At 40.4% G+C, this 15399-nt stretch overlaps 3 protein-coding genes across 3 annotated transcripts in view; 1 reads left to right on the top strand and 2 right to left on the bottom strand.

The window, feature by feature from the left end:
* The window catches only part of rnf43 (ring finger protein 43), a 98018-nt gene extending 95520 nt beyond the window's left edge, over nt 1-2498 (bottom strand). Inside the window, exon 1 of the mRNA XM_023962313.1 lies at nt 849-2498. Within this exon, the coding sequence (XP_023818081.1) occupies nt 849-1070 (222 nt within the window). The 5' untranslated portion in view covers nt 1071-2498. The remainder of the gene's footprint in view (nt 1-848) is intronic.
* A 99-nt stretch (nt 2499-2597) lies between these two features.
* Nucleotides 2598-5832, bottom strand: hsf5 (heat shock transcription factor 5). Its single transcript, XM_004076599.4, has 6 exons — nt 5573-5832; nt 4782-5259; nt 4422-4706; nt 3650-3732; nt 3254-3550; nt 2598-3095 (listed from the first exon to the last, which is right to left on the bottom strand). The coding sequence occupies exons 2-6, from the start codon at nt 5239-5241 to the stop codon at nt 3036-3038; spliced, it is 1185 nt and encodes a 394-aa protein (XP_004076647.1). The 5' UTR covers nt 5242-5259; nt 5573-5832; the 3' UTR covers nt 2598-3035.
* Nucleotides 5833-11068: 5236 nt separating this feature from the next.
* On the top strand, nt 11069-14550 carry supt4h1 (SPT4 homolog, DSIF elongation factor subunit). The gene is made up of 5 exons (XM_004076598.4): nt 11069-11243; nt 13636-13742; nt 13823-13878; nt 14016-14069; nt 14161-14550. The coding sequence occupies exons 1-5, from the start codon at nt 11175-11177 to the stop codon at nt 14226-14228; spliced, it is 354 nt and encodes a 117-aa protein (XP_004076646.1). The 5' UTR covers nt 11069-11174; the 3' UTR covers nt 14229-14550.
* Nucleotides 14551-15399: the final 849 nt, after the last annotated feature.

Genomic DNA, 15399 nt, shown 5'->3' with positions numbered 1-15399 from the left:
GCAAGCGGGGGGGAAGGACTTTTTTGAAAGAAAGTTGGAAATCCCGGTGAACTAGAGGGTGCCTTTGATCTCAGCAGAACTGCGATGTGTATCATGTTGTCAACATCCCACACACAAACAGCGTGAACCTGGAGGGGAGCACGGCGGCGGCGGCGACGGCTTTTCACCATCCCCAAAGCTGGGCTTTCTCCTCCAAGAAGCCGCATAAAGCCTTATCGGTTATGGGGAGCTAAAGCAGCAGGCTTACCATTCACAAACACAGCCACACCTGATGAGTGAAGGGAGACGAGATCTCACAGCCTCTCATATCTGGGGGCCTCGTTTCTTTGGAGACCGCAAACAAATCCACACAAGGCCAGCTTTGTGGCCCCAGAACTTTAATCCACCACATTCTGAAAAACTGTGGGTTTATATCTAGAGTTCACCCCACCTAGATGTTAGGTGAACTCCAAAAAATGAGTTGCTCCAAAACAAAGCTGTGTGGCCCTGGAAAACCTCCTCCGCCTGACATGTTTTCCAAAGTTCAAATCTAAAACAAAGTAGGCTTAATAAGGCATTTGTCATCACTATTGTTGAAGGAATTTAGACATTCTGTCATCACATGCCCAGCCAGAGGTGTGATATCAGGTTACTCTGCACCATAACTCAGTCACCGCTCAAGGCTTCCAGATCTGCAGGTAAAGGTGCTCCGTTTCTAAAGAAACACATGGCGCCAAAAACACAGACTGCTCCAAGAACCCACGTGTTTTCATTAAAAGAAATAAACTGTTTATTTAAGCTGGAAGCTTTGGTCACATATGATATGTTGGGCGCGTGACGCTGTCAGGTCTGATCCAGGTGAGTCTTACCTGCATCAGTCTTCCCTCCGCTTTCCCGGCGCTACCTCCCACGAATAGTCCCTCCACGACGATGGGCTTCCCCGTGGCCTCGTGCTTCAGCAGAGTCACCTTGATGAGCGCTCGGAGGAGCGGGTGCTCGGACTCCAGGCCCGGCTGGCCCAGCACCACCTGCAGGGCCGCCATGAGCAGCCACGGCCAGAGCCCGGCCAGGCGCCGCGGGTGGACGGTCATGGCCTCGGCTGTGGCGGCGGTGCCCGGCCGCACATGGTGGACTTCAAAGCAGGCGAGCACTGCGGGTTAAAAAAAAAAAAAAAGAAGAAGAAGAAAAAAAAATGGGGGGGGGGGGGGGTCGAGGACGCGTGCGCGCAGGTGCACGCACTTCAGTTTCCCCTCGAATGGACTACTTTACTGATATAATCCAAAATCTTCAGGACCGGAGATCCTCCAGAAGAACCCCAAGGTCCCAGAACTTCCATCCAGCACCAGAGTTAATGCTCGGAAGAGGAGATGTTCCGTGATAAGACGGGCTCTAATGAGCTAGGATCCAGTGTCATAGTGTGAGGGCTGGTGGACCCGAACCGAGGCGCAACAAGGAGTTCAGGGAGCTTTGTGGACCGTGTTTGTCTCCGTGCTGCTGCGTGACCCTTCCCGCATCAGGCGTCGACAGAGGCCGGCTCCGGGGCTCCGGGGCTCCGCAGACCGGCGGTAAATCCTCGGTGGGAGCGATGAATTGAACTTCAAAGAACGGGCCACAGGTTGCCGCCGGTCAGATCAGAGGCGCGCGGGCGAACACATGCGAGGGTTGTGTAAGAGCTTTTTCACGAAGAACGACCAAAGCATATCCTCTTCAACTCCATTCCCCTCTTTTTAAAGTGAAAACCGAGCGCAGCTTCACTTATTACTTTGTAATAAGACAGACAGAGTCGCGACTGAACTCTGTCAACTGCGCTCAATCCGCGCGTAAACACCTTTAATAATAGAAAACTATATAAAATAAAGATCTTACTCCTTTATCTAAAAAATGTGCAGCTTTGAAGAAAAAAACTTAGATCCGAGACTTCAAGGAACCCCGACGGAAAATGAATCGCAGTATATTGAAAAATGCGCACGAGCTCGAGGACGAAAGCGTGCAGAAGGTTTCATGTAAAAGTTCCCCAGCCTCCATTTAGTTCCCGATTGAAGACGAGAGCGTGGACAGACGGCGTGTACAGTTATGACACCGCCTTAAAAGTTTATCTCCAGGACTCTGTCGCTCCCCTGGGATCTCATTGTCACTCTACCTGCTCGTCGTCCCGGTGCCTTCAGGTACAAACGGACATCCCGCTTCTCTTGGAAACTTCGCTGAAAATCGAATGACTGAATATGACAAAAATCAGGTTAACTATTTGTATAAAGACACGTAAGACCAAATATAATAAATAAATCACAATGCATAAAACGCGTATACAGTATAATAATGTTGCAAATGTGCTTTTACGTACTTGGGAGCTTTATTCCACCTTTATAATACTTTAACTTTTCCCATTTCTATAGTTATCATTGTAAATACATTTCAAAGCAAGACCGCTGTTTTTTTTTTCTAAGAACCGAATAATTAACCAAATGTGGTAAAGGTTCGCCGCTTCCGAGTACACTCAAACGCAACACTTTAAGGCAGGCTGGGCGGAGCTGTGAAGAGGCTGCGCGTCCGAAAACGGTTGAGAGGCTCCGCCTAGCGGCCAAACATGGACATGCAACGGTCACACATAAACCGAAATATGTATTTTACGTTTTATTTTCAAATCATTTCAACATGTTTTATAATAGTTATCAAATCCGGAGGCGAAATGATAAACCTCAAGGAAAACAATTCGTAGAGGAACAATATTTTCACAAACTATAACATCCAACAAATCACCTTTTGAAACTAATTACAATTCATTTTTAAACTGCAAGAAGATTAAAATGAGAAAATACAGCTTAAAAATGTGCCATTGAGATGAATTTACACAACCATTAATGTGCATTTGGAACAGAGTGTAACAACTTTGTGGGAGAAATAAACAAATAATAAATATGTAGAAACAGACTGATGTAATTATGCATAAAAGTGAAGTCATAGGAAAACTCCAATCAAATTGTTGAGCCAAAATTAATCAATAAGCTGTGATCTAAACAGGAGATGGGATAGGATGTCACCAAAGAAATGCAGTTACTTCAAGAGTTGCAAACCTCAACGTTTATGGTTTCTTCTTCTGGTGCAGGACCAGCGAGAGCCTTTCAGAGAAACACAAAAGAGATCAATTTAGAGCAAAAACATAATGTTGTGACTGTACAATAAATTAAAACTGTATAAACACACATTAAGCAGATGTAACATTACAAGGAGATTTACTGAAAGCCTTTTTCTTTCTGATGATGCTACAGATGCCTACCTGAAAAACCTCCTCGCTCTTGGGTGTTTGCTGAAGGCGGGAGGGCGGAGACGCTTCCTCCTGTTTGAACACAGAGCTGCTGGATGCATTTGCTGCTAAAGCAGCTGTTGTGGTGGAGGAAGGGGCCAAAACAACAACAGGGGTCTTAACCGGAGCCAGACGAGGGCTGGGGAAAGACTGCATCACCTCATCTGCAATTTGGAAAACTTTGTCCAAGTTAACGTCACAGATCTTTGCGTCCTGGTTCTCCTTTTCTTCTAAACCTTTGGTGTTTGCTTTCTTTACAGGAAACCCAGCCTAAAAATGGGGAAATAAAACATTTTTATTAGCGCACAAGCTGGTTCAGAGTAAACAATGCACAGAATCCAACAGTTTTTGGGTTTGGACCTCCAGTACCTGGTAATAGTTTTTTGGGGAGTACAACCCAGTTTGAAGACCCAGTATTTGGGGTGAGGTGACTGGGTGGCAGCAGCGGCAAACTCAAGAAATAAGAAGAAAAGGTCAGATTAAAGGTCTTTAAACAGTTCCACTCTGATCAAAATAGTGTTTTGACTATGTTCTTATGGCATTTTTCTGATCATGTAGGACATATATAAATAAAATTAAGTGTATAATTACATTTCTGAGTATTTCTTTATTCAAGTCATTGTGAATCAGGAGCAGACATAAAAGAAAAAAAGATCGAAGCAGTGATATGGAAGCTACAATCAGCAGGCCACAAGCTCCCGGCTCCGCTCCATGATGCATCCACTTGTAGACGAATAGATCCATGTAGGTCTTTGTTTTCCTCGTCTGACCTGGAATCTGGATCAAAACTGTACGACTGGGTAGCGGCAATATTGCTCACCATTTCTGTTGCACCAGTAGTGTTAGGTTGGGGTTGTTAGAGACTGAAAGCCAGTGCATGGAAACAGTTGGGGGACAGGAAGTGGGGCGGGGCTTGCTCTGCGCCAACTGTCCCGGCCACGACTCAAAGGCGAATTTCTAATAAACTACTGCTGCTGCTCTGCAGATACTATGTTATAGAAAACCACACAGGTTTTGGGGTTTCGGCTAAAAGTGGCATAATCATAATTAAAATACCTCTAAGAACGCTTTGACAATACATCAAATGATGACCTGAGTGGGACTGTCTGTAGTTTTTCTGTCTTTGGCGTGTCATCCTTACCTGGCCGATAGTAACCAGGTTGATAAAGGCCATTCCCAGCATGGTTTGCTGGAGTCAGTAAACCCTGATGATGGTGCAGGAGTTTGCCAGGTGAAGGCACACCTGTGCAGGAGGGGTTCAAGGTCCCTGCAGCGTCAGCTGGTGAGGAGAGACCTGCAGAGTAAACCCTTTTCATGCACTTTGGTGGCATCGGCGTTCCGCTGTATTGTTTGGGCGGCGGGCTTGGACTAGAATTGTGTGAGAAGGTCAGGAGCTGCTGGGCGGATCTGAGCAGGGACAGGCTTTCTACAAACCAAACACCAATGACCATCAGGAGTCTGTAGATGTTTCTTTTCTGAATGACTCATGGAGCTCTCTGACCTTTGGTCACGTGCTGACCTCCTCCCCGCACTCCAGGTCGACTGGGAAGCCGGGTCTTCACTTCCACGCCGGCGTGGAGCTTGGCTTTATTCCCCACAGTGAACCTCCTGAGACTCGCAACCAGGTCCGGTCGGTTTTGCTGAAAGTTTGCGCTGTAAAAATAATGACAGAAGGCGCTCTCCTGCTGCTTCACGTGGCTCATGGGATCCACCTTCCTGAAGCCGTACAGGTTGAGCTGGCGGACGAAGCTGGAGAAGTTGGTGGTCTTGAAGGCGCCGGCGTAGGGGGCGGCTCCGGACGCCAGGACCTGGCTCTCCAGGAGCTGCTGGTTGATGATGATTATCTGGCCGCTGCTGTCCCAGCAGACGGCTTCATTTCCCGGGTCGTTCACCAGACTCCAGAGTTTCGCTGGAAAATAATTGGGGTTGATGGAATCAGGGAGGGAACGGTGTTCGTCCATGTTTGTAGTCTTTATAGTCTAGAGGATAAAAAAACACGCGTTACCATGCGGCTCAAATAACATACAGATACCTCATGTGGTTTCAATAACGTGCTGATAATTAAGAAACTAAATTAAAACACGATCTAAACCATCTTTTTTTAAATATTAACTTTGAAACATTTTAAATCCCTCCTGACGGCGCTAACGTGCACTTAGCGGTTAGCATTTTTAGCTAGCACACATATTTAACCCTCTGCTATTTTAAAACAAATATAAATATTATTGTAGATGAATCTATGGTGTGAGAATATTTGATAAAAATGAATGTAAAAGGAGTGAAAAGAATCACCTGATCGCTGCTCTGGAAACCGTTCAACTGTTGGAACGTTTTCCTGCAGGACTGTTAGTTACTGCTTCATCAAGCTACTGTTATTTTAACGGATTTTTTCACTAATTCACTGACTGATGGGTTTGATTCATCATAAAAAGTACACCAAACGTTTCAGATGAATGATAATGTATTAGAGTCAGAATTAAACATCTACGCGTCCCGTGAAAAAGCAGTTTCAAAAAAAGGTTTTAATAACTTCTCACTAAACTTAAAATGTCTCCCAGAAACATGCTAAAAAGATATATATAGATATATCTCGATGCCACAATTCTGTCCATCAGCTGTTGGTAGATCTATTTCTGAAAAATCTTTTTTCTTTTACGTGTATTTTTAAAAATCTATAACTGTCCCCTTCTACACTTCTAGAATTAATCATTAGGACATACAGGTCTCGTCACTATTTTCATTATCACCAACTATATTGTAATTATTATTTGATTATTGTAAAATCTTTTAATGATGATTATGACATTTTTAGCCAAAATCTTTTGTTGGTTTTTTAGGACAAAGTTTGTGGAGAGCGGCAGCAGTTCATTAGAAATTCACCTCTAAGTTGGGGGCAGTAAGCCCTTCCTCATTTCCCATCATCTCCTTGTTTAAACATACTCCCATTAACTTCCAGTCCCTTATAACCCAACCTAACATTAGCTGTGCAACAAAAATATTGAGAAATGTCAGAGCCATCCTGCTGTATAGGTTTGATCCTCATACCAGCTCAGATGCGGAATACATAGACCTACATGGATCTAGTCGTCTGCAAATGGATGCATCAAAATGGAGCAGACCAGGATGGGTTGGCTCTCACACTTTAGCACCTACGTCACAGATACAGGCATTGTTTGTCTGCTCCTGATTCACCACGATTTATCCTAATTTTCTTTATATGACCTCCATCATCAGGAAAATGACACAAGAACATGTTAAAAATACAATTTTCATTGGAGAGGGTCTTTAACTCAGTCGTATTTGTCTATTTTTAAATAATTATTATGTTTGTTTTATTTATTTATTTAGTCATTTAGTCTTTAATTATTTTGTTAACTCATCCAGAACATGGAATGTTATTGTTTTCAGATTATGATACTAATTTATGGAAAGTTGATGTTAAATACTTGCTGCATTATATATGCTGATATATAATTAGATGGATTAAAATACTCTCTTCGGACTCTGGTGTCAGACAGCTTTAGGAGCTGATGTTCCGAAAGGAATAAGTTTGTCACACTAACTTTCATCTTTTTGCTACAGTGAAGGAAATAGGTATTTGACAGTTTTTCATCTTAATGGTAGGTTCATTTGTATAACGAGAAATAGAAGGTCAAGAAATTGACTTTAAAGAATGTATATACATTTATTTGCATTTCACTGAGGGAAATACTTTAAGTATTTAATCCCCTATTAACTATTAAGAGTTCTGGTTCACACAGACTACTCTCCTAATCAGCCTGACACATGAACTGAAGATACTTGTATGAACTATCCACCTGTACAAAATGACACCTGTCCACAAAATCAGCACATCAGTCAGAGTCCAAACTCTCCAACATGGAGCAGAAGGCTTTAAGGGAGAAGACTGTAGACCAGCACAAGACCAGAATGGACGACAAAACAATCAGCAAGAAGCTGGAGGTTAAGGTCACAACTGTTGGTGCAATTGGGACAAAACACAGAACAAGACCATCGATCCACCTTTAGGTCTGTGGTCCCAACAAAGATCTCACTTGTTTGGGACCACAGTCGCCAAGAAAACCATTGGTAATACTGTAAACCACAATTAACATCTCTGCTTACAAAGTCATCCTGTTTAAGAAGGCACATGTGCAGACCTGCTTGAAGTTTACCAATGAACAACCTTGATTGATTGGTAGAAGGAGCTGTGTTCAGATTAGACCAACATGGAGCTCTTTGACATCAACTCAACCTGTCATGTTTGCAGGAAGAGAAACTCTGCCTGTTACGCCAAGAACACCTTAACCACTGCCAAGCATGGAGGGGGAAACATCATGCTATGGGGTATTTTTCTGCACAGGGCTATTTTATTGTGTTGATGAGAGGATGGGCGGAACCATCTACCGTCAAATCCTGAGTAAGAACTTAAAATGGGTGGAGAATGGGCAGAGCTGAGCTAATAAACCTGCTGCACTTGGATCCAGCCGTCTACCTGTTCTTGTGACAAAATCATTTGTTTAAAAGCAATTACAATCTCAATGTTTTAAGAAAATGACTTATCAAATTTAAGTAGAAACACATTTTGACATTTTCTATGAAAATCTCATTTGTACATCTAATTAACTTATTAAAAAAAAAGGTAAACTGTTACAACAATAAAAAATAAAAAAAAAACAATCCGTTCAATATTAAATTGTGTTGTCCTTAGATTTTGAAGGTTATTTAAAGCCCAATATTTCAGAAAAGAGTGGATTGGTGGCGGCGCATTCAGTGACGGGGGTCAAAGAGGGAGTTTCTGTTGCCTGGGTCCTTAACAATAATAGATTGGATTTATCTGCGCTTTTCCAGACGCTCAAAAGCGCTTGCAATGTGTCCATTGTTCATTCACTCTTCCTTCATACTTTGTGATGGTAGAGGCGTGACTGCCAGTTCAAGCCTACGGTCCCTCTGACCATCACCGGGATCATTCATGCAGGTATGCAGTAGCTTTGCCCAAGGGCCCTCACTGGGTGGTGTTAACTACTTACCAATTCAATTGCTTAACCTTACAGGTAACACTGTTGAGTTGAAACAGGGACTACGTTTGGGTGAGTTGTACGCATTGACTCCAACTGAGGTCGGCCCTCTGTCTGTCTCTGTAGTAATGTTACGCCCCTTTTTGATGTCTTGGGGGACCCAGAGGAGTACAAGATGAAAGTGAATGTTTTTACCTAGACTTAAAATAATAACCAAACACCAAAAGATTGTCTCGGTACAAAATAACAAATGTATTCACCAATTAATAAATACCAAACCAACAATAACTTAAAAATGAAGCAAAAAGGTTTCAGGGTGAACCAAGGCCAAAATAACAAACAAAATCCCTCCCAACTGAAATGTGTAACCTTACCTTTAAATGAAAGAAAAAGGAAAAAATAAAAAAATAACCAAGGACAAAACACTAACCTCCCAAGACTAACAAACAGGAGAAAACATGTGTGAAATAAAATGACAGTTAACCCCTACAACTTCACTTAAAACATATATAAACAAATGACTACACACAGTGAGCACACAGCACAAAACTACAAGGTGTAACACACAACAAAACAGGTGGGGAAGAGCACCACGCTGCAGTGGAGACAGGTTTCAGCAAGGCTCCCTTCTCACAGGCTGGAGGTTCAAATGGTGCTTTTAAAGGCTGCCTCCATCAGCTTGGGGTCCAAATGGAGGCCACACCCTTTCCAGCACCACACCTGAAAATAATCAGACAAACACACAAAGATCCAAAAAATAACAGAAGTCCCACTCTGATAAAGAAAGAAAATACGCAACACACAGAACAAAAAGAAATCCAAACCAAATACAGCCACAGCTGTAACAGTAAATGTTGTTCAGTCCCACAAGCAGCTATGCTGTTCACTCTGGAAGATTCCCTAGTTACTGAACAGCAGAAAGCTAATTTTTCTGCCCTTTTGGGGAGATTTTGCTCTCTCTTCTGTTCCTCTGACAGAGATCTGGGACGCTGCATGATGGTCAAACATCATATTGGTACAGGCTACACAGCGTGCGTACAGGGCTTCTCCTAGTAAACAAGTTGAAATTAAATAGAAAATGTCAAACCTACTAGCTGATGGGTTGGCTGAGGAGAGCTGCAGTCCCTGTGCTTCTCCTGTGGTGCTAGTCGAGGAAAAAGGGAGGCCAGTGGCATGTTTGCATAGATTACCGTCGCTCAAATTCCATCACGATCAAAGACTCGCACCTGCTGCCAAGAGTGGATGACAGCCTGGATGCGCCATCCGGTTCCATGTGGTTCAGCATGGTGGATTTTTCTAATGGCAGGTTACTGGCAGGTTGAAGTGGCTGAGGAAGATCGGGAGAAAACAGCTTTCACAACAGGCAGTATCAGTGTCGTGCCATGCCCATGGGTCTAAATAATTCTCCTGACACATTTCAAAGTGAATGGGCCATCTTAGAGCTTCTGGTGACCGTCAGGGACAACAAGTATGTTTTGGTAATGAAGGATTATTTCACAAAATTTGTGAATCTCTATGCTCTGCCCAACCAGACTGCGCAGACTGTGGTTCATTGTTTGTTTGAGGACTATGTGCTGGAATACCAGAGGTTCTTCAAGGGTGACAATTTGAGTCTGAGGTGATTCAGTTCTTGAGTCAGTGGATGGGAATAAAGAAGACCTGTACCACAGCTTACCATCCAAAATCTGACATTATGGTTGAGCGTTAATTGGTTAATCTAAATTGCCCCTAGGTGTGAATGTGAGAGTGCGTGGGTGTGTGGTTGTGGACACTCTACCCTGAGACAGAATAGTGACCTGTCCAGGGTGTCCCCTGCCTTCACCCACAGTGACTGGGATAGGCTCCGGCAGCCTCGTGACTCCGAAAGGGAATAAACGGAAGAAGATGAGTGAAAAAATGAATGAATCTATTGTATTTTAGAGCATTATCCACAGTCAAAAGAGAAACGTAGTAGTCACGTGACCCCCGTGTAAGTCTGCAGATATGAATGATAAAAAACGTTGTTATTCCACGATTTCAATACATTTTTGTGGAAAAGTTGAAGGAAACAAACATACTACGAACCCTGTTTCCAAAATGAAAACATATTATGAAAGTAAAGGGAATATTTCTCTCTAGAAATGTTATCAAAATAAAGATTAGCCCACAAAAGATCATTTTGTGGGATTTTGAACCAAAAAAACATAGCAAATATCCGCTACGTTTTTTGTTTTCGCCAGTCAGAAAATCAAAATTCACGTAATCTCAAGAAAAGAAGGCTTGTATAAAATGAATAAGAAAATGAAACGTAGCCATCCCACAATTTATAGCCCATTTCTGTAAAACTGCTGCGTTTGTCCCTGTGGACACGTTTTGTTAACTATAAATATTGGCTTTTGGTACAACAAGTAATAGCCCACTTCTCACAATGGAGCTCTAGAAAGTACATTTTTATTGCATCTTGATAGCTACTTTCACCTAGGAGTAGAAAAGCGCCAAAAATCCTGTTATACTCAATTTATAGAATAACTTGCTCTGTTTGCTTTTGGCTATCAGACAATGAAGGAATATTGTTTTTTTTTCTTTTTTTAAAGCCAATGATATAAAATCCTACTAAAAACTTTTACCAAATTACATTAATTAAAATACCGTTTCTGGTTTTCAATTTGTTTTTTTACTCAAAAAGCACAGATAATTTTAAATATTAAATAAAAACCTTAAAGATATTTTTTTATGGTTATATTATAGGATTTTATTCAGGCAGAAAACAGGGAGCTCTAAGGGTCCTACAGCTAGCTGTTTGATGTGACGTCATTTCCTACAGACAATAACAGCGAGCATTCGATAGATTATCACAATCTATTTCCTTCGGGACCTTTTTTTGTGGTATACGAATTATGGCGCTGGAAACTGTTCCTAAAGACTTGCGTCATCTGAGGGCTTGTCTTCTTTGTTCACTCGTAAAGGTAAATTTTAGTTTTAGTCAAAGAAACGGGAGCTAGCTAGCAATTTAGCTGCTTATCGCGCTGTTTAAAAAAATCTGTTACATCTGTCGAATGTATTATAAAGATTATAGAAGTGTACACAAAGGAACTACCCTAGACCCTCTTTAAGAGTTTTTAAGTTAAAGTTTTATACCTAGCATCTCCTAATAATACAGTTTACCCAAAACGTGATGTTTAGAATTAGTTGTTTAGAAATCCTGAAACAAACGAGAATCATCATGCTTCAAGACAACAAATCTATCAATCTTTAAGAGTTTAAAAAGTCATTTCCAAAGCCATGTGTGACGCAAGAAGCTCTTTCTCAGTCATGATATTCTACAAATGAAAAAAAAGAAAAGAATCACTATAACGTCATCTTAAAACGGCTACTGAGTCATTCCTTCAATTAACCTAAACATTTCGTCCATTTTTTACCAACATGTTTTCTTTTTTTACGTTTATTCCAAGTATCTAGGGATATGTTTAACTCTCAGAAAAAAACAATTTCCCATCTCAGTCATTAGTTTTCTTTTTGATCATTTCCAGATGTGGTTACAGTCATTTTTGACCCCATTGTGTACATTAGAAGCTCTCTGAATATTATTTTGGAAATAATTTCAGTATTTTCACAATATTCAGATGTCACCTGTTTTAAATAAATCATTACAAATGAAAAGTTGAGAATAACTAAAATATTTTTCTTCACTTTAATCCTAAAATGTGACTAATTGGTGAGAAGCACATATTATTTTTTATGAAAAAATAGACGAATTGAAGAATTGCAATCAAAAACACTGATTATGATGGTTGTCAATATTTCTGACAAAAGCCAACAAACATTCAATTATCTTTAACATGTTTAATAAAGAATATCTGACAATATTGGTGTTACAGGGTTGAAGTGTGACAGGTGAAGGGACAAACACAGAATTACATATAGTTTCTAAATTAAAATACAATATTTGCATGATGTATTTTATTGTAAAACTATAAGAAAACCAGATACAAATTAAAGTGTAATTAAATTTTTGAAAAGTATTTTATTGTAATGAGCTAAAACAACCACAACAGCATGTGAACCACAAAGTGAATGGAACAATTTGTTGTGTGTGTGAGATGTGGAATAATCTGCTGGTGTTACGGTTGCCGTCTTATTTAAGTCTTTAACATGGAACAGAAATCACATTCAGCATCCATGCAGTATGATCCTTTTGATTGTGATAAATGACTATTATTAAAATAATGTGATAGTCTAACAACCATAATAGTAAAAGCCCATCCCCGTTACACTAAAACATAAGAGTTAAGTGTGATGTTGTTGAGATTTTAGCACTAAACGGCCGCTGCCTGTCATGGTACTCATGAAGTTCAGAATTAAAATGTTTTTTTTTTTAATAACTAAAAACCTTTTTTGCAAGTAGTAGTTTTCTGCTTTACTACCATGTTACAAGGTTGAGTTACTGAGTTTGACCAAGTATTGGAGAGTGCATTTAAGTGTATTGATAAAGCTGTTTAAATAGATATTTTGATCACCAGTTAAATTAAATTTGAATTGGAAAAGATGACGGGCCCAAATCAAGCCATTTCCAAAGAATGACTTATGTATCTACCACCTGTAATACATTGGTCCAGTTATTAGGTCTGTTTGATGACCTGAAACATTTTCTTACATGAAAGTCAATAGAGAATCGGGATTGGGGGAAACACTTCGATTTTGGATGCCTGTCACTCAAAAATAACTCATAACTGAGATAAGACATGCTTGATTTAAGTTTAGATTTTTAGGTTTAATTTAATAAATGTCACATTTAAGCCTAATTAACAAGTAAGACCAAGTAAAGACTTGGTTTCCCTTAGCTAAAAGTACTCTAGTTAAATATGCTACAAGTATACTTAGTCTATGCTAAAAGTGAGGCTGTGTACTTGAAGTTTACTTTTTAGATGCTATCTATATTTTGGAAACTCAAGATGTTCCAATGTAGCCTTAAGAAGTATTCAGTTAGTAAACTTCCTACACTACACACACGTCACATACATTATATATTTACTATACTATATGCTTACTAAAAGAAACTGACAGTGTACCAGCTTGGTTTCCTTTGCACTAAAGACTTTGAGAGGCTGGCTGCAGCCCTCTTTTTGTGGTATAAACATTAAATTTGTCCTTTATGTCAAAATATTTACAAACCAGTTGCTGAAGGTTTTTTAGTCAGAGAAAAAAGCAAAAAGCTAATGTGGACTTTCCCGTTTCTGTCCAGTGCTTCAGTTTCAAACTCATCATTTTAAAGTGTCTCACAAGCCATGTGATTCCATTCTGTTTAGTGAACAGAACTTGTTAATGATGTCTTAACTGATTAACTCTGGACCTCTTCAGACCATTGACCAGTTTGAATATGACGGCTGTGACAACTGTGAGGCTTACCTGCAGATGAAAGGGAACAGAGAGATGGTTTACGAATGCACCAGCTCCTCCTTTGATGGGTAAGCTGTCACTCAACACTAAATGTGTATTTTGATCATTTATTTAGATTCCTTTACTAACATTGTCTGCACGTCCACAGAGTCATAGCCATGATGAGTCCTGAAGACAGCTGGGTGGCTAAATGGCAAAGGATAGGTAATGCATTTGTACATGATGCTGACTAATGCCTGCAGGTCTCTGCTGGTGGTCATTAGGAGCACCTATGGGGGGGGTGGGGGGGGGTGGCGTTGTTTTTCACTTTAATGTTTTTATTTCTTGTTCTTTTCCTTAAGGTAACTTCAAGCCAGGTGTGTATGCGGTGTCAGTCACAGGCAGACTTCCTCCAGGTACGCTCACACACAGCAGGTTCCCACACACACAGGCACAGAGGGGCTTTGGCTTTTCCTTTGACATGATTGTGTTTTGTCTTTGTCTCAGGTGTGGTCAGAGAGCTCAAAAGCAGAGGAGTGAACTACAAATCCAGAGACACAGCAGTAAAGTCCTAATCTATTTCCACCCATTTCACATTTGAGGGGTGGATTTGCTCAGACCTGCATCATAAATCAGCACCTCACCTGTGATTTCTTATGGAGCTGTTGGATTGTTCTTTTTTGTTGTTGGAAGACTACGAGCAAAGGCTGAAAAAGGACTATTTCAAAGGGGAGCAAAAACTGTTTTTTAAGAAATGTGGTCCCCGGTCAAAATCGGTCTGGTTTGGTATCTGTGTTGTATGGAGAATCCCAGTTTTGCCCCCTCCTGCTCCGTGTTTGTGTGTGAACAGATGAGTCGGTGATGTTGATATTTTTCAATAAAACGTGCATTCAAACAGCTGTTTTCTTTTGCTGCTTCAGAAGAAAAACATCAGGAAGTCTCAACATTTAGTTCAGTTCATAAATCAATTCCAAGTGGAACTTATACTAAAAACAAACTCTTAAACAATCTTACATTTTTCCTCAAAATAAATGAATTGGTGAACTGTTGGTCTTTTTGTAGATTATTCTTATCATTGAGACCATCTTTAAGGTCCAGATAGCAAAACGCGAATCCCATTCGAAGATCAAGTTGTGACTTTTAAAGAACTTTCTGATTCATGTTCCAATTCAACAGGATTTTATCCCTATAATTATTTTATTTGTATTTTTTCCATTGAAGAATTCTGTGCATATTTTTTTTTAAATTCTTGTTTTGTTCAAATAATTTGAAACAAACCTTTCTTACTCGATTCAAACACAAGGTGGCGCCTTTTCACAATTTTTCTGAATCACATGCAGTAACAGACATAATTAGATCAAACGGAAAAGCTGCTCGTTTTCTCACTTGAATCTTTAAAAAAGAGGCTTCAGAAACTGAAGCAGTGAGATGATGAATGGAGGAACCGTTCGTGTTTGCCGACGGGTCGGTTTTTATCAGGGAGTGACCTGATTTCATATTTGATCAAACTTTAATGGTTGAGCAGAATTCAGCTGCTAAAAATTATTTCATTTAAAACCAAAAAATGGAAAAGTTCAGTGAAATATGACAACCTTCTTCTAAAGTTAAAGGCAGCAGCAGGAAGTGGCATCAACTTTGAACAAGAAAGTCTTGTGAAAGCCTAAAGTTCTGAACAATGAAGTCAATAGTGGTCTAAATGATAAAATGCTTCGTGGACGGAAATATGATGTGAATCGTTCGTCTTCA

Source organism: Oryzias latipes, chromosome 14 (assembly GCF_002234675.1).
Source record: "Oryzias latipes chromosome 14, ASM223467v1".
Taxonomy (NCBI): Eukaryota; Metazoa; Chordata; class Actinopteri; order Beloniformes; family Adrianichthyidae; genus Oryzias; species Oryzias latipes.
This window is presented reverse-complemented; position numbering and strand designations above follow the sequence as displayed.